The sequence below is a fragment of the Cheilinus undulatus genome, linkage group 5 (genome assembly GCF_018320785.1).
Source record: "Cheilinus undulatus linkage group 5, ASM1832078v1, whole genome shotgun sequence".
Taxonomy (NCBI): Eukaryota; Metazoa; Chordata; class Actinopteri; order Labriformes; family Labridae; genus Cheilinus; species Cheilinus undulatus.
Window position 1 is genome coordinate 52987463 of NC_054869.1, and position 26660 is coordinate 53014122.

Consider the following 26660-nt stretch of genomic DNA (forward strand, 5'->3'; position numbering starts at 1 on the left):
CTTCCTCGTGTCAGTTACTCCTCGTGCTTCCCTCGTGCTCCTTTGGATTTTGTTTAGTTGATTTTGATTCCTGTTTTTTTGTTGTAGTAGTTCTTTTGTTTGTTAATTAAACCAGTTTTGTTTTATCTGCATTTGGGTCCTCCATTTTGAGTTTTTCCTGAAACCTTTGACAAAAACTGTGAACAGTGGTGGACCTTCCCAGGAGTGGCCTGCCTACCAAAATGACTCCAACAGTGCATGAACAACTTATCCAGGAGGTCCCAGAAGAACCCAGAACCACATCTAAAGACCTGCAGGCCTCACCGACTCAATTAAGGTCAGAGTTCATGATTCAACAATCAGAAAGAGACTGGGCAACAACGGCATCATGGGAGAGTTCCAAGGCCAGAACCACTGCTGAGCGAAAAGAACTCAAAGACTCGTCTCACATTTGACTAAAAACATCCTGATGATCCCCGAGACTTCTGGGAAAATATTCTGAGGACTGATGAGACAGAAGAACAGACAGAAGTTTCCAATATGGCTGACTATTTGGCAAAAAAAAAAAAGGGGGGGGGGGGGTTAACTAGGAACATTACATCATCTATCTTTGATGATGTCATCCTTTGAAGCCCTTAATATTATTCAAAGGATGACATCATCTTCAAAGGATAACATCATCTTCAAAGGATGACATCATCTGCAAAGGATGACATCATCTGCAAAGGATGACATCATCTTCAAAGGATGACATCATCTTCAAAGGATGACATCATCTTCAAAGGATGACATCATCTTCAAAGGATGACATCATCTTCAAAGGATGACATCATCTTCAAAGGATGACTTCATCTTCAAAGGATGACATTCCATCATTGGTTTTTGCACACAGTCCAGTCTAGACCCCCAGTTGTCATTCCAGTCTAACCAGTGACCTACAGGATTAGGTTCATAGTACATCAGAATGTCTTTTAAAGACATGTTTATCACAGAATGAGGAAGAAAAGCTGTTAATGCAGCACAGCTTTTCATCAGAAGAACATCAGACCAACAGTCAAACATGGTGGTGGTAGTGTGATGGTCTGGACCAGGACCTGGACCACTAGAATCATGAATTCTGCTCTCTAGCAGAAAATCCAGAAGAAGAATGTTCAACCATCAGTTCATGACCTCGGTCTCAAGCACACTTGGGTTATGGAGGAGGACCATGATCCCAAACACACCAGCAAGTCCACCTCTGAATGGACTGAAGACTAAATGAAGGTTCTGGAGTGGTCTAGTCAAAGTCTGGATTTAGATCTGACTGAGATGCTGTGATGACCTTGAACAGGAAAACCTTTCAATGTGGCTGAATGAAAACTGTTCTGCAAAGAAGAATGGGACAACATTCCTCCACAGTGATGAGAAAGACTCACTGACAGTTATCACTAACACCAAGGATGGACCAGCTGGCTATTAGGGTTAGAGACGGGACTTTTCCACACAGGGCCAGGCTGGTTTGGATGGATTTACCCTTAATAAATGAAACCATCATTTAAAACTGACTTTAGTATTTCCTCAGGTTATCTTTGTCTAATTTGTCTCTTGAACTTTTGTCAGGTCCCAGTAGATCTTAAAACTCTTCTACCTGACATGTCCGTTTGGTTTTGTTTTGTTTCTCTGGTAGAAATGCTTTAGAAATCTCTCAGGCTGGATGTTGAACATCACTGATTATCACAGTCTGATCTGCTGTGGCCCATGTGAGAATCTGGCTGCTCTAAAGGTCATGACCTTAACGCTGAGATGGTGAATGATGAAGTTCAGGAAGTGACTGTTCTTTCTAAAGATTACACCATACTTTCAGTAAAACAGGAAAACACACTGATGTGTCAGTTAACCCTTTAAATCAGGGCTGTCAAACCAATCACAGCGGAGGCCTGAATTTAGGGCTAACCTGAGGGCTCAACAGGTAAAACACTTCTGTTATTTAAATTTTAACCATAAACTGTAAACGATTAACTAAGGGTGAAAAACTGATGATAAATCAATAAGAGATTTTGTTTAAAAAGTCAAAATAATAAGTTTAAAGGCTCAAAACCTGAGATAAAGGTACAAATATTAGTTTGAAAGGTCAGACCACAAAAACAACTGTCAAAATAATGTTTTTAAAAGACAAATATATATACAAATACTATATATATATATATATGAAATAGATAATAGAAAGCTAAAATCATGAGTGTAAAGGTCAAAATATGAGGTAAAATCCAAAACCATGTGTTTAAATTCCAAATATGAGATGAAATTCAAAATCATGAGTTTAAAAGGTTGAAATACGGGATTAAAAATCAAAGTTAGTAGTTGAAAGGTCAAATATGAAATAAAAAAAAAAAATTTACAGTTTAAAAAGTTGACGAACGAGTTAAAATTTAAGATTGTGACTCTAAAATGTTAAAATATGAGATAAAATTCTGAATCATGAGTTTAAAAGTCAAAATATGGGATCAAAAATAAAAATATGGAGTTTAAAAGCTAAAAATATGAGATAAACCGCAAAAATTAGAATTTAAAAGGTTGACAAATGACTTAAAATTTAAGATTGTGACTCTAGAATATCAAAATATGAGATAAAACTCTGAAGCGTGTTTAAAATGTTAAAATATGGGATTAAAAACAAAATATGGAGTTAAAAAAGGCAAAATATGTGATTAGATTTAAAATCATGATTTTGAAATTCAAAATTGAAATCCAAAACTTCACAATATGAGATAAAAAGTCAAAGTCATAATTTTGAGATGCAAATTGAAAATATTACACGAAACACAAATTCATGTCCGTCCCCCATTCCTTACTTTCTATCTCATTATTTTTATTCTTTATTTTTTCAAATCTTTATGACTAAGAGGATATTTTAAATCTTCAAGGTTAGATTTATATTTCTATCCTGGAGGAAATCTGCAGACCTCAGACCTCGGGCCAGTTCTAATTAATAAATGATCTTGTGGGCTGAGTATAACTATACCACGGGCCGGATTTGGCCCCCGAGCCTTGAGTTTAACACCCCTTTCCTGAGTCCTGTCTGTTATTTGGTCGTCCTGCTCGTCTCTGCTCAGGGTCACGGCTCAGTTAGGAGTAAAATCATTGAGGTGAAGTTTGAAGCACGTTTAAATAAAGTGTGACGTGCAGCTGCAAACGTTTCATTCCCTCTTCATCCTGCTGAACATAAAGAACTTTTTCTTTCTCTGGGAGTCATCAGAGGAATGTTTTGGTAACCTCATCCTCAGAAACTCTCATCGTTCTGTTCTGAAGCTCAGCTCTCAGCACTGTTTGATTATGTTTCAGCCCCCAGGGACCCATTACACTCCCTAAACACTGACGGCTATTTATTTCCTCGGCTAAATTTAGACTCAAGGCTGGAGGAGTAGAGACATGCAGATTTAAAGATTTTTCTGCCTGTTTGGGAATTCCTAACTTTGTTTGCCTCTGTACAGGTGAAAGTCAGGACCAGGGGCTTCAGGCTGGAGGTGATAGTCAGGACCAGAGGCTTCAGGCTGGAGCTGATAGTCAGGACCAGAGATTTCAGGCTGGAGGTGATAGTCAGGACCAGAGACTTCAGGCTGGAGGTGATAGTCAGGACCAGAGGCTTCAGGCTGGAGGTGATAGTCAGGACCAGAGACTTCAGGCTGGAGGTGATAGTCAGGACCAGAGGCTTCAGGCTGGAGGTGATAGTCAGGACCAGAGACTTCAGGCTGGAGGTGATAGTCAGGACCAGAGGCTTCAGGCTGGAGGTGATAGTCAGGACCAGAGACTTCAGGCTGGAGGTGATAGTCAGGACCAGAGGCTTCAGGCTGGAGGTGATAGTCAGGACCAGAGACTTCAGGCTGGAGGTGATAGTCAGGACCAGAGGCTTCAGGCGGGAGGTGATAGTCGGGACCAGAGGCTTCAGGCTGGAGGTGATAGTCGGGACCAGATACTTATGTCTGGAGGTGATAGTCAGGACCAGATACTTCAGGCTGGGGGTGATAGTCAGGACCAGAGACTTCAGGCTGGAGGTGATAGTCAGGACCAGAGACTTCAGGCTGGAGGTGATAGTCAGGACCAGAGGCTTCAGGCTGGAGGTGATAGTCGGGACCAGAGACTTCAGCTGGAGGTGATAGTCAGGACCAGAGGCTTCAGGCTGGAGGTGATAGTCGGGACCAGAGGCTTCAGGCTGGAGGTGATAGTCAGGACCAGAGGCTTCAGGCTGGAGGTGATAATCAGGACCAGAGGCTTCAGGCTGGAGCTTGCTCCTTCACGTACATCCTGGCCATTCTTATAAACTTCTTTTAGAGTTGTTCTTCAATGTTTGCTCACATGTTCACTCTAATCATGGATGGACTGGATGCATTTTGGAGGTCAAGGGTCAAGGTCACTGTGACGTCATTAATGTGAGGATGTTTGACCTTGTATCATGCTGTATTCTTAGATATACCTTCTTTACACATGAGCCCATCCATCCATTTTCTTCCCTTTTACCCAGGCCGGGTCCTGATCGCAGCAGGCTAAACAAGTCAGCCCAGGCTTCCCTCAGCCCAGGGACATTTTCCAGCTCTTCCTGGTGGATTCCAAGGCATTCCCCAGCCAGATGAGATATGTAATCCCTACAGCGTGTCCTGGGTCTTCTCCAAGCTGGTAGTGCCTGGAATGCCATTCATTCAGCTCTCACTCGTGAACAAACCTCTGAGATACTTGAACTCCTCCACCTGAGGCAGAGACTCACTCCCCACCTGCAGGGAGCAATCCAGTGTTTTCCAGCAGAGAACCTCAGACCTGGAGGTGCTAACCCTCATCCTGACTGCTTGCATTCAGGTGCAAACTCTCCCAGGACGTCCTCAGCTGAGGAAGCCTACAGAACCACATCATCTGCAAAAAAGCAGAGATGAAATTCTGAGGTCTTGTGAAAACCCTTCTCCCTCTGACTGCATCACAAGATCCTGTCCATGAAAATCACAAACAGAATCAAAGATAAGGGGCAGCCCTGCTGGAGGCCAACACGTAGCAGGAGCACGCCTGACTTTGTGCTGAGGATGCAAACACAGCTCTCACTTTGGTTAAACAGGGACTTGATGGCTCACCATAGTGGCCTGGGTCCCAATATTCATGCAGTACCCCCTGAGGAAAGCCTTCTTCTGGTCCACAAAACACATGTAGACTGCATGAGAAAGTCCCATGATTCCTCAAGATGCCCTGCAAGAGTACAGAGCTTGTCCACTGTGTAAACATGTTTAACATGTCTGTCTCCATGCAGCCAAACCGTGTGAAAGTGTTAAAGCTCCACGATAAAGTGCACGCTCTAGAACTTTGTAAATTAGCCAAAAGGCGCAGCTTTAAGGCTCTCCTTATTGTGGTGTAGGTCAATCACCGCAAACACGCATCCGTGTGCAGAGACACTGAGCCATCATGCAGTTGTTTGGGAAAAAACACCCTTTTCCATGCAAACTGGTCTTATTACATTAAGCATCTAATAATGGGGGCGGTTACAGCCTGTGATGATAGAGTAAAGATTAGATTAATGCAGCGTTACTCAGCCATGCTCAACCAAAGAGCCAAAATGTTGAAAAATACCTTTGCAGGAGCCAAAATCCAAGTGGTGAAAAGCAGCAAAAAAGGGTTAAAGTGGTAAAAAAAAAAAAAAAAAAAAAAAAAAGCAGCAAAGAGTGGCAAAATTGGGAAAAAAGGTGCAAAGAAAGGCAAAAGTGTGTGAAAATGAGAAAAACAGCAATAAAAAAACAGTGAGTGAAAGTGGCAAAAAAGAGCAGAAATGAGCAAAAATGGGTGAAAATTGACAAAAGAAGAAGAGTTGCAGGTGGCAAAAATGGTCAAAAAGCAGCAAATATGCAGCAAAAAATGAGTGAAAAGTAACTAAAATCTGCAAAGAGTGGCAAAATGTGCAAAAAAGTTGCATTTTAATGTCAAGAGGCAACTTGAAAAGTGGCTAAAAGAAGTAACGAAAATGGTCAAAAAGCAGCAAAAAAAAAAAAAAATGGCAAAAATATGTTAAAATAAGCAATATAGGCATACAATAGCAAAAACTGAGGGAAAAGTGGAAAGAAAGGGAAGAAACAGGAAAAAATGGGTTAGAAATGACAAAATAAGAAGAGTTGCAGGTGGCAAAAATGGGCAAAAAGCAGCAGATATGTAGCAAAAAATGAGTGAAAAGTAACTAAAATCTGCAAGAAGCAGCAAAGAGTGGCAAAATTGGAAAAAAAAAGTCAAGCGGCAGCTTGAAAAGTGGCTAATAGGAGTGGCAAAAATGGGCCAAAAGCAGCAAAATTGATTAAAATAGGAAAAATAAAAGGGAAAAAGGGGGCAAAAACGGCAAATAAAGGCAATGGAAATATACAGACGAAAAATAAAGCTCGACGATTCAGTCTGTCAGTTAGAGCCTATTGTTTAAGTGTGGGAAACAAACTGAAAGTTACTTGCAATGGATAACTCCTGAGGTCAAAGTTTCCCTTTTTTAAGGTTTTCTGAGAGAATAATATTTCAAATTAAGACACAAAAGAGCCAAAAATCATCACCAAAGGGCCACATGTGGCTCAAAAGCCGTGTGTTGAGTATCACTGGTCTACTCTCTGTGAGAGCTGATGGAAGAGTGCTGCAGCTTTTATGCCGCACAAACTTTCCAGAGATCAGGAAACTATTTCAGCTGTGAGTGACTTAGAAATAAATGATAATGAAAGATGTGTGAATAAGATCGGTAAATATTCTGACAATCTTATTGCTAAGCCACAACAATGTTCAGGTCAGTCCGAGACTCCCAGCTGCTTCTCATGTAGGACTGTTATCAGGATGTGAGCCTTGTAGTTGTTTTCTAGACTTTTCCTCCATTCAGGGAGGACATTAGTCAAGCTGGTGCTTAAGTGAACACATTAATGTTACTATTCCTTTAATTAAAGGTGCTGTCTGAATATTTAATGTGGATCTGCCAGGATCTGTGCAGGATGTGGGTGGGATTGGACGGACCCTTGCAGGTGCGTGCAGGCGCCACATGCTGCAGGAGCGGACGGTAATGGTCAGACATCCAGCAGGAGCGGAAATAGGAAAGAGTCCTGCTCAGGGCTCTAGTCTCAAGAATGTAGGAGGGGGATTTTTCTGCAGCTTTAGAAAAAATGTCCGCCCTGACCCTACAGAGAATTAAAGAGAAGGTTTCTTTAGCCTAATCTAAATGTCTGTTGTTAATGAATTCAGTTCATTTTTAGGTCCTTCCTCTTTTTGCCCCATGTTGATGCTGAACGTGACTGAAAATGAAAACAACTTCTATCAGATTAATCTAAAAAAACCACCGCCGTGTTCAGAATGAGAGTTTTTGGGAGGAAGGTTCCTCCACCCAGAGATTCACATCAGCTGTTCTGACTCAGAGATGTATTTATCTGTTTTAGGGAGGCAGAGAAGACTTCATCTTTGCTCTAAATCAAACATCCTGCTCAGTTTTATCACAGATAGCACGTTTTAATCTGAAGTTTGACGTCTCTGAGCTGATAACAGCGGTTTGTTTAGCCTGAGCTCTAGCTGAATAACAGCTTTCTGATGCATTATGGGTGATTTTCAGCATTAATAGTGAAGACTTATTTAGACTCAGAAGAAGCAGCACAGTGAGCTGTTGTCTCTCTGAAGACCATCTCTGTCAGCCGGACCGCCGTCCATTCAGACGCACAAGGACCCAACTATGTTTTACCCACAATGCACCACAAACTGTTTGTGAGGGGAACAATGAGCCACACAAGCTGTAACAGTAAGACAAGAGTCAAAGATCACATTCATTTATAGGGTTACACAAATACACTCACATCATCTTTTCACTGCCGTCACACCATGGCTGCTGCTGCTGCTCTCTGGGTTCAACTCAGAAAAAAATACTAAAGCAGGGGTGTCAAACTTAAGGCCTGGGGGCCAAATCCGGCCCGTGGTGCAGTTATACCCGGCCCACCAGATCATATCATATTTTTCTTATGACTGGCCCACCAGTATGAAGTCTGCAGATTTCCTCCTGTATAAAAATGTAAACTTAACCTTGATGATTAGTGGGGATGCTGAGCATCCACACTACTGATATTGGCATCAGCCATTTTGTTTATTGTTCTTCTTCCGCGCTGGCTATCTCCTCCTTCATACTTTGTCGTATCGACACCGTTCTAACTTTAAAAAATTCAGTTTCTACGTCATTTGACTGCTATGACTTTTCTCATTTCTAACTTTTAAAAGTTTTTAAATATGCCTGTTTTCATGCTATTTTCAGCTATTTTAAGGCTGCTTGCAGTTATTTTCATCCTTTTTTGAGCTATTGAATGCCATTTTCAGCTAACTTTTTTTTTTTTACCATTTTATGCTATTTTTATGCTATTTCTAGCTATTTTTGTGCTTTTGGCTATTTTCAGCAGTTCTTCCGCAATTCATCTCTCAGCATCTCCACACAATTTCAGCTGAAATTACAATTTTGATCTAGTTTAAAACATACTTGTTAAGCCATAAAAATCTGAAAAAGTAAAAAGTTGAAATAGTTAGATAAACAGTCAGGAATGTGCGAAAACACATTTCTATTTTCATTTCATTTTCTGAATTTTGCATCTCAAAGTTATGGTTTTAACTTTTTTATTACATATGTTGACCTTTTCAGTTCATAATTTTGACTTTTTATCTTGTTTTTTGACCTTTAAGATCCTCAATTTAAAATTTTTAAGTAATATTTTGACCTTTTAAACTCATGATTTGGAATTTTTTTTAGCACATTTTGACGTTTTTAGCTCCTTACTTTGACTTTTATCCCATAATTTGACTTTTTAGATCCATAATTTTAAATTTTTAGTATTATTTTGCCTTTAAAACTCAAAAAAAAAAAAAAAAAAATTCTCACACTAATGATGATTTTGAATTTTATCTTATATTTTGATGGTAAAGAATCATGATTTCAACTTTCTATCTCATAAATTTGCCTTTTAAAAACATTGTTTTGACTTTAAATGCCTTGTTTGGACCTTTTGAGCTGGTAAGTTTGAATTTTTATCCCAGATTTTGAGCCTTTAAACTTATCATTTTGACTTTTTTCAATCTCAAAATCCTTTATCATGAGTGCTAAGGGTTTTTTTCTCCCATAATTCATTGCTGGTGAAAATGAGGTTGACAGTTTGTGGTTAAATGTGGACCCTGCTCGGCCCTCAGGTTGACCAGATTCAGAGTTCGGCCCTGCTGTGACTAAGTTTGACATCCCTGATCTAAGGTCACATTATATGGAGTTATTAAGGTCACGTTTATGACTCCATCTGGAAACTGGGATTTTTTGTTGCATGTTGGCTGTACATTTCCACAAAAATGGCAATTGTAGTACCGGGACATGCAGAGATGAGCGTTCAGTCACGTAGAGTTTCCCCTCATTACAGTTCCAGTTAATTGATGAACTCATTTCCTCTTCAGAGTGACCACGCACCCGTTTAAGAGAAAAAAGCCCCGAGAATGAACGGCAGCAATGCAATTAAACATTATATGTGCTTCAAACACTTCAGAACTACCCAGGCCTTCCCTGAAAAAGACCACGTTTCCGTGGGAGCACACGTTTCTCTAAATCAGAGGTTCTCAACCTTGGGGTCGGCCCCCCCCTTGGCGGTTGGGAGACACTAAGAGGGGGTCTCCAGATTCACAAAAAAAACTAAGAATATTCTGTCGCCTCTTGACACCAATTTAGCCAAATTTTAACCAGTTTTCATCTTTTTTTCCCCACAAATTTAACATATTTTTACCATTTAACACTCATTTTTGCCATTTTAAACCCTTTCCACCATTTTTTCTGCCTGTTTTTTCCACTTCTGAACCAATTCTTGCCACATAAGTCTAATGTTGCCTCTGTTGACCCATTATTGTCACTATTAACCCCATTTTACCACTTTTTATGCACAATTTTCCCCTTTTTAATCACATTTCACTATCTGATATGCCCTTTTTTGCCAGTTTGACCAGTTTCTGCCAAAATCTGCCAATTTTTTAATTTCTCAGTTGGCACTATTTTGCCAGTATATATCGATTTCTCTTCCAATTCCACCAGATTTCCACCCGTTTTTGCCATTTTAAAGCCTTTTCAGCCACTTTTTAATTCTCTTTTACCACTATTTATGCCTATTTTTGCCTTCTTTTGGTTATTTTTTGCCATTCTTATATTATTTTTTGCCACTTCTAACCCATTTCTGCCACTTTTAAGATCAAATTTTACCACCTTTTCCCACGTCACACCAATTTAACAAAATTTCGACAAGTTTCCACCCATTTATTTGTCAATTTAAAGTCTTTTTAGCCACTTTTGATTCCCCTTTTAACCACTCAATATTCCCATTTTTGCCATTTTTATCTAATTTCTGGCATTTCTTACCCATTTCTGCTACTTTTTAAGATCCAATTTCACCATCTTTTCCACCTTTTTTTTGCCATTATTAACCCATTTTAATTTTTTTTTTTTTTTTTTTTTTTTTTACAAAATTACATTTTTTAGAAGGCCTTATTCTACACCAACATCAAAGAGACTTGTTTCATTTATAAGAGTGGTTATTTTTTCAGGTTAAATATAAAATATGGATATTACAGTTTAACTTTACAATAGACCAGGATTTTGCTGGGCCCCAGTTTCCTCTGACCACAGAACAGTTTTCCATGTTTCCTCTGACCACAGAACAGTTTTCCATGTTTCCTCTGACCACAGAACAGTTTTCCATGGTTCTTCTGACCACAGAACAGTTTTCCATGTTTCCTCTGACCACAGAACAGTTTACCATGTTTCCTCTGACCACAGAACAGTTTTCCATGTTTCCTCAGTCCATGTTAAATGAGCTTTGGTCCAGAGAAGATGGACCACAGTGTTTCTGGATCCTGTTCACATATGGCTTCTTCTCTCCATCATCCAGCTTTAACTGTCATTGGTGGATGGCACGGTCAACTGTGTTGACAATGATTTCTGGAATGTTCCTGAGCCCATGCAGTGATTTCACTACAGAATCATGCCTGTTTTTAATGCAGTGGCCCCTGAGGGCCCCTTCTGCTCTCAGAGATTTCTCCAGATTCTCTGAATCTGTTGATGATATTATGGACTGTAGATGGAGGGAGATTCAAAGGTTTCACTATTTTACAATAAGGAACATTTTTCTGAAATTGTTTCTCAATTTTTAGTTTCACTTTTTCACAGATTGGTGAACCTCTGCCCATCTTTACTTCTGAGAGACTCTGCCTCTCTAAAATGCTCCTTTTATACTCAGTCATGTGACTGACCTGTTGACAATTAATCTGATTTTTGTAAAATGCTCCCCCAGCTGTTTTTCAGTAGTACCTCTTACTTTTCCAGCCTTTGGTTGACCTGTCCCCATTTTACTGAGATGTTTTGCTGCCATCTCATTCAAACTGAGCTCATATTTTTCCTGAAATGTTAAAATGTCTCAGTTTAACATCTGATATGTTGTTTCTGTTCTACTGAGAATGAAGTGAGTTTTTGACGATCATTGATTGATTTCTGTTTTTATTTACATTTCGCACAGCGCCCCAACTTTTTTGGAACTGTTGTTGTATAAACTCCAGACATCAGCCTTTAACTTGGATATACTTCAGTAAGTCTGGGGCCAAACTCACTCTCAGAAGCATCTTAAACATGAAGTTCTAGCGGTGTTCATGCTCATGTAGGTTCACCTACAGCATGAACCCGTTCTCCACTGATCTCCATAAATACTCCATCTTTGATTCATTCATGTGTTCTGGTCGTCTCTGCTCGCCCTCACTCTTTATGTTTAGATTCTATAGAACATCATTCTAGAATGTAAAAACGCAGCATAACCCTCCTCTAATCACATTTGACAGCTATTCTTCTTGTAGATTCTATGTTCCCACCTGGCCGGTGGTCTGGTCGATGAAGATAGAGTAAAAACAGACACTTACTGAGTTTCCTTTTGTTCATGTTCAGACCTCCTCGCAGTCACACATGCACCTCCGAGTTCCTCTTCTGTCTTTCTCGCCTCGCTCTTCAACAGCTCTCTGAATCTACTTCCTGTCTTCTGGAAACAACGGAAACTCTGCCTGTAACACATCAAACCGTTTCGTCTTGTTTTGATGCAATCAGCTGACGAGTCGCTTCGTTGTGACTCTACAGAAAAAAGGTGTCAGGCACGAATCATCCTTCAGTCCACTTGTCAAACATCAACCCTGTGGTGCACAGTCAAGCCCTAAACATCCTTTATTCAGGACAACCTGGGCTTTAAGAACATCTCTACTACAGCAATGTCAGAAGATCTTTTAAAAAGTTATAGGACTCTAAAGACAAAAGAAAAAAAACAAACTGGACGTTGAAACTCACAGATTTTTATTGATAACACCCAGTAAACCAAAGTGACTAAGTCTTTTCTTTGCACAGACGTGTTCTCCATCTCAGACAAACCAGTGAAAAAAGAAATGTTCTGTGACTAACAGTTGTCTAAAATATCTACATGTAAACAAAGAAAAGTCTGTGTGCTTTTTTGCAGTTAGATTCATTTCTACCGTCCCTCAAAGCAGCAGAGAAGCAACAGCTTGCCATTGGTTGACAGTCCCTCCCACAATGCATTGAGGGTAAACAATATGGCGATGCCCATGGCAGAAAGCCAAAGTACATGAGTGAAAATGGATTAAAAACGGATAAAAAGACGCTTATTATCAATCTAACAATGTGGATTTAGCCTTTAAAGACCCTGAAAAGTCAGCAAACAGCATTCTGATTAAACTGCCACTTTCCTGAAACTTCAGCTGAGCTAACGGCTACAGAGACAGCAGCCTCTGATGATAGAGAGAGAGAGAGAGAGAGAGAGAGATAGTGGGATAGATGGATAGATTGATTGATTGATAGAAACAAGCCCCGCCCATAGTGCCACTCTGTACGTACGGCTCTGAAGGTCTGGTCTCTCAGTCAGTCAGGGTCAGGGTTACTGACCCGTGTTTAGAGCTGACCTCAGTGGTTTGAGGGACTTATATAAATATATCTCTTCTTTTTGGTGCATGCTCTCACAGAGCTCCAAACATGGAGGTTTAAAATTCCTTCATCCCGTCTGTCAATCGTTTCTGATCAATAAAGCTGGAGTATTTCTACTCTTCTGGTGTTTCAGGTCCACACAGTCATGTTTAAAGGTTAGAATAGATTCAGATCTATGAATAAAACCCTCACGTCTCTGCGTGTTAACTCTTCAGTCATTCATTTAGAGAACATGAGACTTCATAAGAGCTGAACAGACGGTTTTAACTCTGAGGGTTAACGGTCTGAAGGATGTTTTCAGTGTGAAGAGCTTTATCTAATCAGTTCAACAATCAAGAGCAGGAAAAACCCGAGATAGTGTCCACCTTTGGACGGATATTTAGACCTTCTGACTGCAGTAAAGCATCTCCCTGAGTTTATAGCAGTGAAATAAGACAGGAGTTTATCAGTGTAGCTTCAGTCTCACACAGGGGGAAAACCTTTTAATGCACCATCTTCACAGATTCAGTTAAACTAGTCACTCTTGATGAACTTCTAAATCTTTCTTATATTCAGGAGTTATTCTGGAAAACGAGCGCGTGCTCTGAGAGTTAAATGAAGGTTGACATTCATCCTCAGACATTCAGTTATTTATACTGGCAGCACGGCTTTGGTACGAGTGACACAGAAACAAGGGAAATGATTTTTATCAGTTTTTGGACACTGATAAAAGGATTAGAATAAGTTTAGATCAGATGAAAATAAAGAAAATGTTTATCTAAATGTTTATCTATCAGAAGGATGACTTTACTCTGAAAAGCCAATTATCAACAGCAAACATCGTCAGATATTTAGTTTAAGTTGTCAGGAAAAAAATTCCTGGAGAAGTTCCTAAAATTGAACTCAATCTTGGTTTTGCAGCCCCAAACTTCTTACAGTGAGAGGAGCAAAGAAGAAAACACAGCTGAACTCAAAAAGGATCAGAATAATTTCATTTCCTGTTTTAGTTCCTTAAAATCTCTGGGTGGAGTTCAGAAACTCTTCTACAGGAACATTACAGCATCAGTGTTTGATTTATCCTCAAACACAAAAATAAAGCCAGATTTATGGAGCCGTGTTTTTATAAAGATCATCGTTAAAATTAATCCATGATCCAAGAACAATCACAGCTGTTATTCTTCAATAAAGAGAAAATGATAAAAGAATAAATCTGTAGCTTCAGAAGAATAAAACGCCAGGATCTCCTCAACCAGGGGAAGAAAACAGCAGCAGGGCCTCCACCATCTTTTAACAGCGGGACGCCCCAAACCGTCACTCTCTTACCACACTTCCTGTCCACGTTTCCTGACGATGGATCCTGAAAACACCCAAACACGGCCGGTCAGTTATGTTTGGTACGGAGGCTGAGAAAGGCCAAAGTTTGGGCTAGTCCTGGATTAGTCTTCAGTCCTTTTATTAGGATTCTTATGGGCATATTAAAACAAAGTTTAACGTATTTACAGAAAAATTCTTCAGATCACTTTTTGGCGGGTTGCAGATTTTAAAAGTTCATCTGACTCTCCGAGCGGGGGCATCAAGTAAACTTGCACAGGGGCCAGATTTAGTCTCAACAAACTCTGGGGGCCGGACTGTCAAATGCACAAAAATTAGATAGATATTCCAGTCTGACTGAAATATTAATTTAGTAGTTTCTATTTTCTTTCAAACCACAGGACATTTTAGTCATCACCAGTGAGATCCACCCCTGTTATCTAAAATGCAGCAGGCCACAAGGAGACAACAGAATTGGCTTGGCACCTGGAAATCCCAGAGAACTGGCCCTCCACTATTGTGATTTAGTACCAGCATTAACTCATTTTTGACACTTTTAACCACTTTTTGCCTCTTTAACACAATTTTTGCAAGATATTACCCCATTTTGAACCACTTCTCCTGCATGATTTATCCCCTTTGTGCCACTCTTTCTACCATTTTTGACACTTTCTTCTATTTTCTTTATCATTTCTTGCCACTTTTTAAACATTTTTCATTACTTTTTCCACCATTTTTTGTCATTTTTAACAAGTTTTTGATACTTTTTTCTTCTTTTACCAATTTTTGCCACATTTTAACCACTTTTCACCACTTTTTTCGCCATTTTTCAAACCCCGTTTTGCCACTTAACACCCCTTTTTGCTACTCTCTAACCCCTTTTCACCACTTTAGCTGGTCGTTTTTGCAGAGCTTTTGTCAAGCTTAACCCTTTTTAAAATTTCTACTAATTATGACAGTAAATTTCCGTAAAGAAATATCAAATGTTGAGTCATTCTAAAACTATTTCAATGTTAATTATTTTGGGATGGATTTAACAGCTGCAGACATTTAAAGCCAAAGGACACTCTTAAAAGCACAACATCTTCTTTTCTTCCTTTTCTGAATTTAATGATCTTTCGGGCCGAACTGGAAGCTTTGGGGGGCCTGATATGGCCCCCGGGCCGTCGGTTGATGACCAGTGCCCTAGAGTCTCTCTGAGTTTGAATCAAGCTGTGAAAACGTCCCTGCTCTAAACACAGTCTTTGATCTGCCAGGGAATCTGAGTGAGTTTTTCTAAACTTCAGGAGAAGTTCATCATAGTTCATTACATGATATCAGAAGGATCACTGATGTTATTCATGCCTGCTGCATGTTAAATGCTGTCAGGTTTCTGCTCCTGTCCCAGTGTTGATCGCCAATGCTGGCTGCAGCTTGTCACCTGTTTGGTCCCTGCTCATCAGTCCTCCTCGTCCACTCCTGACCTCCTTCAGAGCCTCTTTGTCATGTGCTTGTTGTGTTTATTGTTCTTTCTCCATGTTCATGATGCAGCCGTGTTCTGCTTCAGTGAAGTTCAGTGTTGTTGAAGAGAGTCTGTGCAGCTGCAGTCATCTGTAAAACATAGAAGGAGTTGTGTCTCTGTGTGAACAACGACAGCTCAGAGAAACTGCAGAGGAATACAGACAAAATGGAGAGGCAGAGCTGTGTCTCTGACTGTGTCCTCATGAGCAGAGACTCTTCTATCTGACTGAAATCAATCAGACCAGGGATTCAAGAATCTCTTTTTATAAAGGCTGAAAAGGGGACCAGACTTTAATCTGTGTATTCATGCATCAAACATACATCCATCTACTACAGCTGCATGTGTCCTCCACTAAAGCTGCACGTGTCCTCCACTAAAGCTGCATGTGTCCTCCACTAAAGCTGCATGTGTCCTCCACTACAGCTGCATGTGTCCTCCACTAAAGCTGCATGTGTCCTCCACTACAGCTGCATGTGTCCTCCACTACAGCTGCATGTGTCCTCCACTAAAGCTGCATGTGTCCTCCACTACAGCTGCATGTGTCCTCCACTACAGCTGCATGTGTCCTCCACTACAGCTGCATGTGTCCTCCACTAAAGCTGCATGTGTCCTCCACTACAGCTGCATGTGTCCTCCACTACAGCTGCATGTCTCCATAACTACAGCTGCATGTGTCCTCCACTAAAGCTACATGTGTCCTCCACTACAGCTGCATGTCTCCATAACTACAGCTGCATGTGTCCTCCACTAAAGCTGCATGTCTCCATAACTACAGCTGCATGTGTCCTCCACTACAGCTGCATGTCTCCATAACTACAGCTACATGTGTCCTCCACTAAAGCTGTATGTGTCCTCCACTACAGCTGCATGTGTCCTCCACTAAAGCTGCATGTGTCCTCCACTACAGCTGCATGTGTCCTCCACTAAAGCTGCACGTGTCCTCCACTAAAGCTACATGTGTCCTCCACTACAGCTGCATGTGTCCTCCACTACAGCTGCATGTCTCCATAACTACAGCTGCATGTGTCCTCCACTAAAGCTGCATGTGTCCTCCACTAAAGCTACATGTGTCCTCCACTACAGCTGCATGTCTCCATAACTACAGCTGCATGTGTCCTCCACTACAGCTACATGTGTCCTCCACTACAGCTACATGTGTCCTCCACTACAGCTGTATGTGTCCTCCACTAAAGCTGTATGTGTCCTCCACTACAGCTGCATGTGTCCTCCACTACAGCTACATGTGTCCTCCACTACAGCTGCATGTCTCCATAACTACAGCTACATGTGTCCTCCACTAAAGCTGTATGTGTCCTCCACTACAGCTGTATGTGTCCTCCACTACAGCTACATGTGTCCTCCACTAAAGCTGTATGTGTCCTCCACTACAGCTGCATGTGTCCTCCACTACAGCTGCATGTGTCCTCCACTACAGCTACATGTGTCCTCCACTACAGCTGCATGTGTCCTCCACTAAAGCTGTATGTGTCCTCCACTACAGCTGAATGTCTCCTCCACTACAGCTGCATGTGTCCTCCATAACTACAGCTACATGTGTCCTCCACTACAGCTGCATGTCTCCATAACTACAGCTACATTTGTCCTCCACTACAGCTGCATGTCTCCATAACTACAGCTACATGTGTCCTCCACTAAAGCTGTATGTGTCCTCCACTACAGCTACATGTGTCCTCCACTAAAGCTGTATGTGTCCTCCACTACAGCTGCATGTGTCCTCCATAACTACAGCTACATGTGTCCTCCACTACAGCTGCATGTGTCCTCCATAACTACAGCTGCATGTGTCCTCCACTTCAGCTGTATGTGTCCTCCACTACAGCTGCATGTGTCCTCCACTAAAGCTGTATGTGTCCTCTACTACAGCTGCATGTGTCCTCCACTACAGCTACATGTGTCCTCCACTACAGCTACATGTGTCCTCCACTACAGCTACATGTGTCCTCCACTACAGCTGCATGTCTCCTCCACTACAGCTGCATGTCTCCTCCACTACAGCTGCATGTGTCCTCCACTACAGCTACATGTGTCCTCCACTACAGCTGCATGTCTCCTCCACTACAGCTGCATGTCTCCTCCACTACAGCTGTATGTGTCCTCCACTAAAGCTGTATGTGTCCTCCACTAAAGCTGTATGTCTCCTCCACTACAGCTGCATGTGTCCTCCACTACAGCTGCATGTGTCCTCCACTACAGCTGCATGTGTCCTCCACTAAAGCTGTATGTGTCCTCCACTACAGCTGCATGTGTCCTCCACTACAGCTGTATGTGTCCTCCACTACAGCTGCATGTGTCCTCCACTACAGCTGTATGTGTCCTCCACTAAAGCTGTATGTCTCCTCCACTACAGCTGTATGTGTCCTCCACTACAGCTACATGTGTCCTCCACTACAGCTGTATGTGTCCTCCACTAAAGCTGTATGTGTCCTCCACTAAAGCTGTATGTGTCCTCCACTAAAGCTGTATGTGTCCTCCACTAAAGCTGTATGTGTCCTCCACTAAAGCTGTATGTGTCCTCCACTACAGCTGTATGTGTCCTCCACTAAAGCTGTATGTGTCCTCCACTAAAGCTGTATGTGTCCTCCACTAAAGCTGTATGTCTCCTCCACTACAGCTGTATGTCTCCTGAGTGGACTTGGGCCTGGGCCTGGTGCTTGGAACTTTCCCACTGACCAAAGAGAGCCAGAGTTTGGGCCCCAGTGTAGATCCAGGTCCAGGCTTCTAATGTGAAAGCATCCTAAATCCTCCTCATCCGTCTCCCACTAAAATCACTGTTCTGTTCTGTCTTTTTATTCATTTTAAAATGAAACTTAGTTATGTATCCCTCTGTTCTCCCAAATTACTCGGGGAGAACAGCAGTCAATAAAGAAGGGAAATGATTCTGGGAGCCTGGAAGTCTTCTCCTCTTGTTTAAAAATACTGATAATATTATATCAGCTATACAAATGGAAAGACCCAGGCAGCTTAGGACAGTTTAAACAGGACTTTCCCGACTATCTGAGACCAGTTTTGCTCACTGATATGGAGGAGAACCCACCTTGCTGTCTGTTCAGACTCACAGAGACTAAATGAAGCAGTGTACTTCTGAATTATTAGCTCTTCATTCACTCGTTTCACTTACGATAGAAAACAAAACATCAACTGCAGTATCCCTGAACTCTAGGATGATCTCTCTGTTTCTGTGTAGATGCTTTCTTTTGCCTTCTTGCTGCAGGCTTCTTGTCCTTTTGCTGCCACCTAGTGGACTTCCTGATTCTTACATGCAGTGTGTCCTTGCTGTCTCCATGTTCTGGATTAAAACACTAGGTGGCAGCAGAGATGCAAACTCAGCCTGCAGCTGCAGGTTTGAAATATTCAGTCAAACGTGAAAACATCTGAGAATCAGCAGGAGACCGTCATGTAAACGGCTCAGCATGGTTGGAGGGTCAGATTCTACAGTCCTGAAATATTCACCCAAACAAAGCAGAACATGAGGAGGATTTTCACAAACACAGGTTTGTCTGTTTCTCTCTAAATCAGTGAAACTCAACGCACGGCTCTGGAGCCACATGTGGCTCATTTGTGATGATTTGTAGCTCTTTTATGTCTTCATTTTAAATATAATTCCCCTAGAAAACCTTAAAAAAAGGGAAATCTTTTGCCATTTTCACAATTTTTGCTACTTTTCACCCATTTAAGCTACCTTCTGCAATTAAATATCACTTTTTTCCCAATTTTTTTGGCCATTTTGCAACTTATTTTTGCCACTTTTTCCCAATTTTCTGCCACTTTTCGTCCAAAAAAGCTACATTTTGCCATTAAAATACCACTTGTTTCCCTTTTGCCTTTTCTGTCCTGCTTTTTGCTATTTTTTCCTCCCACTTTTTGCCATGTTTTTTCCCCTCTCACCCATTTAAGCTGCCTTTTTCCATTTAATGCCAGTTTTTGCCCATTTTAGTCTCCTTTCCCTCTTTTTTGCCACATTTTCACCCGTTTTGACCATTTTTACCACCTGTAACTCATTTTCAAGCAATTGTGCCGCTTTTTCTCACCATTTTTGCCAACTTTCACCCATTTTTTGCCTGTTTTTGATGGTTTTGCCACTTTTGCTAATTTTAGTCTTTTTTCACTCATTTTTTTGCCAAATTTTTATCATTTTTTGACCAATTTTGCCACCTGATTCTCATGTTTTGTTATCACTCTTGCTGTTTACCACCAGTTTTTGCCTCTTTTATCCAGATTTTTGCTATTTTATTTTTTTTGCCACCTTTAACCTTTTTTTATTGCTACTTTAAGTCATTTTTTCCACTTTTTACCACTTAGATTGTGGCTTCAAGATATTTTTCAACCATTTGGCTCTTTGGATGAGCAGGGTTGAGTAACACTGATCTAAATCATTCAGTTGATGCAACAGCTGAAGTCAGTTTGCCTTAACCCTCGTGTGGCTGACATTCATCGGCCTTTGCACCCTGCAGAGGAGGAGTCAGGGACATGAAGCACAGATTCTTAGAAATAATTCACTGGATGATGCAGAATCAGTAAAACAGTTATTTGGCTGATCAGGGCTGTGATAAAGCTTCAGGCTGCAAACACAGTGAAGCAGCTTCCGTCTGGTGTTTGTCAAACGAGATTGGTGACAGAAATGTCTCAACATGTCGTTTAATCTGCTGCTGACTCAGCACCTCATTGTCCTCTAACATTTCAAAATAAACTCCGTTATCAGTAGGCTATTCACCTATTCACCTCCTATTCACTTTTCCTTAACCTCAACAAAAAACCACGGGGTGAAGGAAAGGAGGAGTAAGAGGATAGGAAAGGAGAACTGTGGTGAGAGAGGAATCCGACTGCTCTTTCCCGAGATGGATGTTACGGATGTGACGTGTTTTTTGTGTAAAAACTACAATTTAACGTTGATGGACTACTAAATTCGCCACTCTACCACTCGGTGCGTTCTCTGTGTTGTCATGTGCTGTGAATGAAACGCTAAAACATCAGAGATATGAGCTCATAAAGATTTTTATATCCTAAAGTCTCTTCAGGAAGAGGAACTGTGAACATCCAGAACAACAGAAGCTTTTCTCTTTATCTATCATCGATGGTAAATTGTTTTGCTTTTTTCCCTAGCCATCCATTTTTTCTTTAATTCTCTCGTCTCTGTTAATTTTATTACAGAGTCTACTCTGGTTCTGTCTTCCTTTCAGCTCGTCATGTGAAAAGCTCTCTAATTCTCTGCGTAATTATGATGATAGATAAAATATTCACAATATAGAAACACGCCGACTTTATCGCTTTTATTGGTTGTGATTTACAAACTTATCACATTAACTTTAATATTTCAAAATAGCAGAACAGATACAGTTTAAAATACTGACTGATCGGCGTACTGTTTGGCCCAGACGGGAGCTTCGAAGATGGATTCACCAGTGAGAAACAAGGAAACGGGCGAATCCATCTGCTTTACACGGTTACTTACACCCTGCATGCGTCATGAACTGACCCATCTCCATGCATAAGTTTGGATGCCTTTTAGCGCTGCACCAAGTCATAGGACAGCCTGTGTACAGATTAGGATTACATTTTTAGTTATAAAGAATTTGTTTTTACAAGTTATGAGAGGATTTTTTTCCTTTTGATGAGACCTGGAGTTAAAGGGATACTTCAACATTTTGGCAAATTCACCCATTGCCATAATTCCTGTAGTCTTAGTAATAGGTACGTTTCCTTTAGTTGTCGGTGCAAGCTATTTTTAGATCTGGGGGGACCGATATACCAGCTGCAGAGCTAACGCTATGGAAGCAGACGGAATTTCTTGCTTTCCCTCATCAAACTCATCAAATACACAATGACACCTGACACCTGCTGGCACCGGACCTGGCCCACTGGCCGTCATTTGGAGACGGCTAGTGTAGGTCAGGCGGTTTGTTTTCAGGTGCAGAAGAAGAATTTCTTCTTCTACAGCAAACTGTAGAAGCCAGGATTACAGAGTATTAAGTCATATTTAAATAAGCAACTGTGTTGAGAGAGAGAGAGCTGTGATTGGCTGTTGGAGCTGGAGGGTGAAAGTCTGTTTCAGCTGGCCATCAGCTGATCATAGCCAGGCGTACGACCACCGTGTCCTGCATGAACTAAAGCTGAGCTTTATCTGCTGCAAAGTTTGTGTGTTAACACCTAAAATTCTCTGGTTTTCTACTTTTCATCACTGATGGGGCCGTCGTAGCTCTCTGACCCACTGACCTCCCAGTGACCTGTAGCTTGTACCACAGGTTGCACCCTAGAGGGCGCTTTACTGAGGCGAGGTCAATGAGAGGAAACCTTAGAAAGCATGAATTAGGTTCGATCCACTGGTTAGGCTGGAGTTAAGGCGAGGTAAGACAGATTGGACGGTTCTTCACATATTACCCAGTAGAAGGAGTTATGTCCACTGGGAGGGGGCTTTATCGCCCTTTGGAGGGGCCTCCTAAGGGTGCTTTTCAGTTACCCAGCATGCACTTTTGCCAGTGGTGATGACGGCGTGATGTGACCATATTCACTCAGACATAAGAAAGCAGACTTACTCCATGGAAGCTGACTAAAGAAGAATAAATGTTCCTAAAATCTGGCGAGAATGTGGCTTATAAAGTGAGAACCTTGAGATGAATTACCACTGAAAATCTCTGCTTCACTGCAATCCTCCTGAAAGTTCCCAAGCATCCCTGAGAGTGTGTTCTTTATTTGCTGAAGGACTTTTCCTGGCCTGAACCATCTGTCCAAGAGGAAACGTGACGGCTGACGCGCTGCTGCCACCATTTCTTTGAGCTTAAACACAGGAAGAGTCTGAGGACATCTGGTTGATCAAATTAAACTGAGTCCCTCTTCCATCGGCACCATCTGGGCCGCTGAGCTGTAGATGTGGTAATTTATGATGTTTTTTCATCTCTACACTGAAGTGAATCTCTGTTCAATCACAGCACATTATTTAAAGAAGCACCGGCTCTTTCCTGTGGTGGAGAGATGGAGACATTCTGAGCAAGATCCAGGATCAGATCCACATCGATCACACAGGATTATGGACTGAGAGAAACCTGAGTCCATCCTGATCCACCCTCGGCTCTTCGTCTCCATTCTGTCTGCTGAAAATCTTTGAAATACTAAGAGTGCATTATTCACTCACTGCTGCTGCTTCAGACTGCATAAATGCATATTTTTACTCTGACCAAACATCTGAATCACAACATTTCACTCATTTAACAGCTCCTTTTTATGACAGCACAGCTATTAGCAGACTAATGACCCACAGAAGCTCCTATTTGCAGCTCCATCCACCACTAAAGGCTCATTTATGCCCCTTTATGCACTCAAATCTGTTCCAAAATCAAACTGAGATCTGGTCATTAGGAAGGAAACAGCCCTCACACCAGTCGCTTATGTTGGGGAGGATGTTAAAAACCAATACACTAGAGGTGGAGGTCCCATGAACCTGCAGGTCCACTTCTGTAAGCTCCAAGAGAATTTTCAGAAATATGGAGGACATGACTGTAGAGTAGGACTGTAGGGTAAAGGGGAAGGCTTTCTGGGGTCCATTCTCTGGGTTTATCAGGGTCCATTCTCTGGGTTTATCAGGGGCCATTCTCTGGTTTATCAGGGCCATTCTCTGGGTTTATCAGGGTCCATTCTCTGGGTTTATCAGGGTCCATTCTCTGGGTTTATCAGGGTCCATTCTCTGGGTTTATCAGGGTCCATTCTCTGGTTTATCAGGGCCATTCTCTGGGTTTATCAGGGGCCATTCTCTGGGTTTATCAGGGTCCATTCTCTGGGTTTATCAGGGTCCATTCTCTGGGTTTATCAGGGTCCATTCTCTGGTTTATCAGGGCCATTCTCTGGGTTTATCAGGGTCCATTCTCTGGTTTATCAGGGCCATTCTCTGGGTTTATCAGGGTCCATTCTCTGGTTTATCAGGGTCCATTCTCTGGGTTTATCAGGGTCCATTCTCTGGGTTTATCAGGGTCCATTCTCTGGGTTTATCAGGGGCCCTTCTCTGGTTTATCAGGGTCCATTCTCTGGGTTTATCAGGGTCCATTCTCTGGGTTTATCAGGGTCCATTCTCTGGGTTTATCAGGGTCCATTCTCTGGTTTATCAGGGTCCATTCTCTGGGTTTATCAGGGTCCATTCTCTGGTTTATCAGGGTCCATTCTCTGGTTTATCAGGGTCCATTCTCTGGGTTTATCAGGGTCCATTCTCTGGGTTTATCAGGGTCCATTCTCTGGTTTATCAGGGTCCATTCTCTGGTTTATCAGGGTCCATTCTCTGGGTTTATCAGGGTCCATTCTCTGGGTTTATCAGGGTCCATTCTCTGGGTTTATCAGGGTCCATTCTCTGGTTTATCAGGGCCATTCTCTGGGTTTATCAGGATCGATTCTCTGGGTTTATCAGGGTCCAGTCTCTGGTTTATCAGGGTCCAGTCTCTGGTTTATCAGGGGCCAGTCTCTGGTTTATCAGGGTCCATTCTCTGGGTTTATCAGGGGCCAGTCTCTGGTTTATCAGGGGCCAGTCTCTGGTTTATCAGGGGCCAGTCTCTGGTTTATCAGGGTCCATTCTCTGGGTTTATCAGGGGCCAGTCTCTGGTTTATCAGGGGCCAGTCTCTGGTTTATCAGGGCCATTCTCTGGGTTTATCAGGGTCCATTCTCTGGGTTTATCAGGGTCCATTCTCTGGGTTTATCAGGGTCCATTCTCTGGGTTTATCAGGGGCCAGTCTCTGGTTTATCAGGGGCCAGTCTCTGGTTTATCAGGGTCCATTCTCTGGGTTTATCAGGGGCCAGTCTCTGGTTTATCAGGGGCCAGTCTCTGGTTTATCAGGGCCATTCTCTGGGTTTATCAGGGTCCATTCTCTGGGTTTATCAGGGGCCAGTCTCTGGTTTATCAGGGGCCAGTCTCTGGTTTATCAGGGGCCATTCTCTGGGTTTATCAGGGGCCAGTCTCTGGGTTTATCAGGGGCCAGTCTCTGGTTTATCAGGGTCCATTCTCTGGGTTTATCAGGGGCCAGTCCCTGGTTTATCAGGGGCCATTCTCTGGGTTTATCAGGGTCCATTCTCTGGGTTTATCAGGGGCCAGTCTCTGGTTTATCAGGGGCCAGTCTCTGGGTTTATCAGGGGCCATTCTCTGGGTTTATCAGGGGCCAGTCTCTGGTTTATCAGGGGCCAGTCTCTGGTTTATCAGGGGCCCTTCTCTGGGTTTATCAGGGGCCAGTCTCTGGTTTATCAGGGGCCCTTCCCTGGGTTTATCAGGGGCCATTCTCTGGGTTTATCAGGGGCCCTTCTCTGGGTTTATCAGGGGCCCTTCTCTGGGTTTATCAGGGGCCCTTCTCTGGGTTTATCAGGGGCCATTCTCTGGTTTATCAGGGGCACACTGGGTTTTTTTTAACATTAGCAACATTTGCCATCATTGCTTGACCCCTCGTTGTTGTTAGCATCTTTGCTAACTTTAGCATTGATGCGTTTTGCGTGGAGGTGGTACTTGAGACTCGTACTTCGGTGTAAAGACTGTTCATCGCTGCAGTATGTACACACAACTTGTGTTCCATCCAGACTTCCATTAGGCGGCTTTTTAAAACTAAATTTGCAGTGAAGCGGACCTGGGTCTGTCTCCTCACTCATCACTGCTGGCTGCGTTTGACCCGCCTTTAACCTTTCACCCCAGGGACATAAACATCCCCACAGGAGGACTACGGTAGGCAGTTGTGGTCAAACTTTGTCAAATGATTCAATTGTGTTGTAGTTTTTTTAACGTGTTAATATTTCCAGATTTATTCTGAGCATTAACGTGTTTATATTACCAGGCCTAATCTTAACATGTGACCACCATCAGTGTCAGCATCAACAGTCCTTCAAGAACCAGCTTGTTACATAACTTTGAGAAAGTGACGAATCAGAGGTAAACAACAAAAACCTGTCATGTTTTTATGTGACTGACTTAAGGACTCTAACAATGGAGCTTAATTTGGTTTCTGTTTTGTTGTTTTAATAAAAGAAAATGTTTTGTTTGTCTCTAACATGTAGTTTCCAGTTGCATTGTTTCCCCGTGGCGTCACTGTGACACGTAGCCTCCTAAACCAGGAGATGAGGTGTTAATGGAGCCGTTTGAGAGTAATTTGTCTAAGTCAAAACTGCATGATACCAAACTACCCCACACATGGGTTATAAAGCCTCAGAGATGTCCGTTTAAAGTGCCTGTCCTCCTCTTTGTTATCTCACTCTCTAAAATATTGATGAGGCTCCATTTTGGCATCTCTGTCTGATATTTTTTCCTCCTGTGGTATTTTTGTGCCAAACAGCCTGTTTACCGCTAACAACGCCGCAGCACAGACCTGTTTTTTAAAACCAGGAGGGGGAGAGGAGGGGGGTAAACATGCTGCCATGTGAACAGTTTGTCTCTATTTTCATCTCGCTATGATCCGACCACGTCTGCTGCTTTATACCACGTCTTTGTTTTGACTTTCTGCAGGCTGAACGAGAGCGGGAGGAAGCTTCATTTGTGAGCTCGTCTCGGCTCTCTGCTGTGATTTATCAGCGCTCTGTGGCTCTTAGGTAATTCCCAGGTGAAGCTACCTGCCCTCACGACCGCCTAAAATAGAAGACGGATCACCCAGGAGAGGAGAGCTTCCTCGCTCAGACGGTGTGTTTGCCTGCTCTTTGTTTTACAGCTCACTTTAAGATTTCTCTACTTCTCTGATGGAAGACGAAGATTCATGAAAGAGAGATGGAATAAAAACGTTTCCCTGCAGGATATGATCACATTAAAAGAACAAACACTGGAGGTGATGGACCAATCCGGGCCAAATCACGTCATACCAGGCTTTGCGAGTCCCTGTGGATGAACAGAGGCTACAGGAGTGAGTGTGGCACTGAAGGAGGTCAGTGTGGTTGGAGGGGCC

The 26660-nt window shown here is 42.2% G+C and overlaps 1 protein-coding gene across 1 annotated transcript in view; it reads right to left on the reverse strand.

The window, feature by feature from the left end:
- Positions 1-11979, reverse strand: part of sh2d3cb (SH2 domain containing 3Cb) — a 76069-nt gene extending 64090 nt beyond the window's left edge. Inside the window, exon 1 of the mRNA XM_041786667.1 lies at positions 11902-11979. Within this exon, the coding sequence (XP_041642601.1) occupies positions 11902-11920 (19 nt within the window). The 5' untranslated portion in view covers positions 11921-11979. The remainder of the gene's footprint in view (positions 1-11901) is intronic.
- Positions 11980-26660: the final 14681 nt, after the last annotated feature.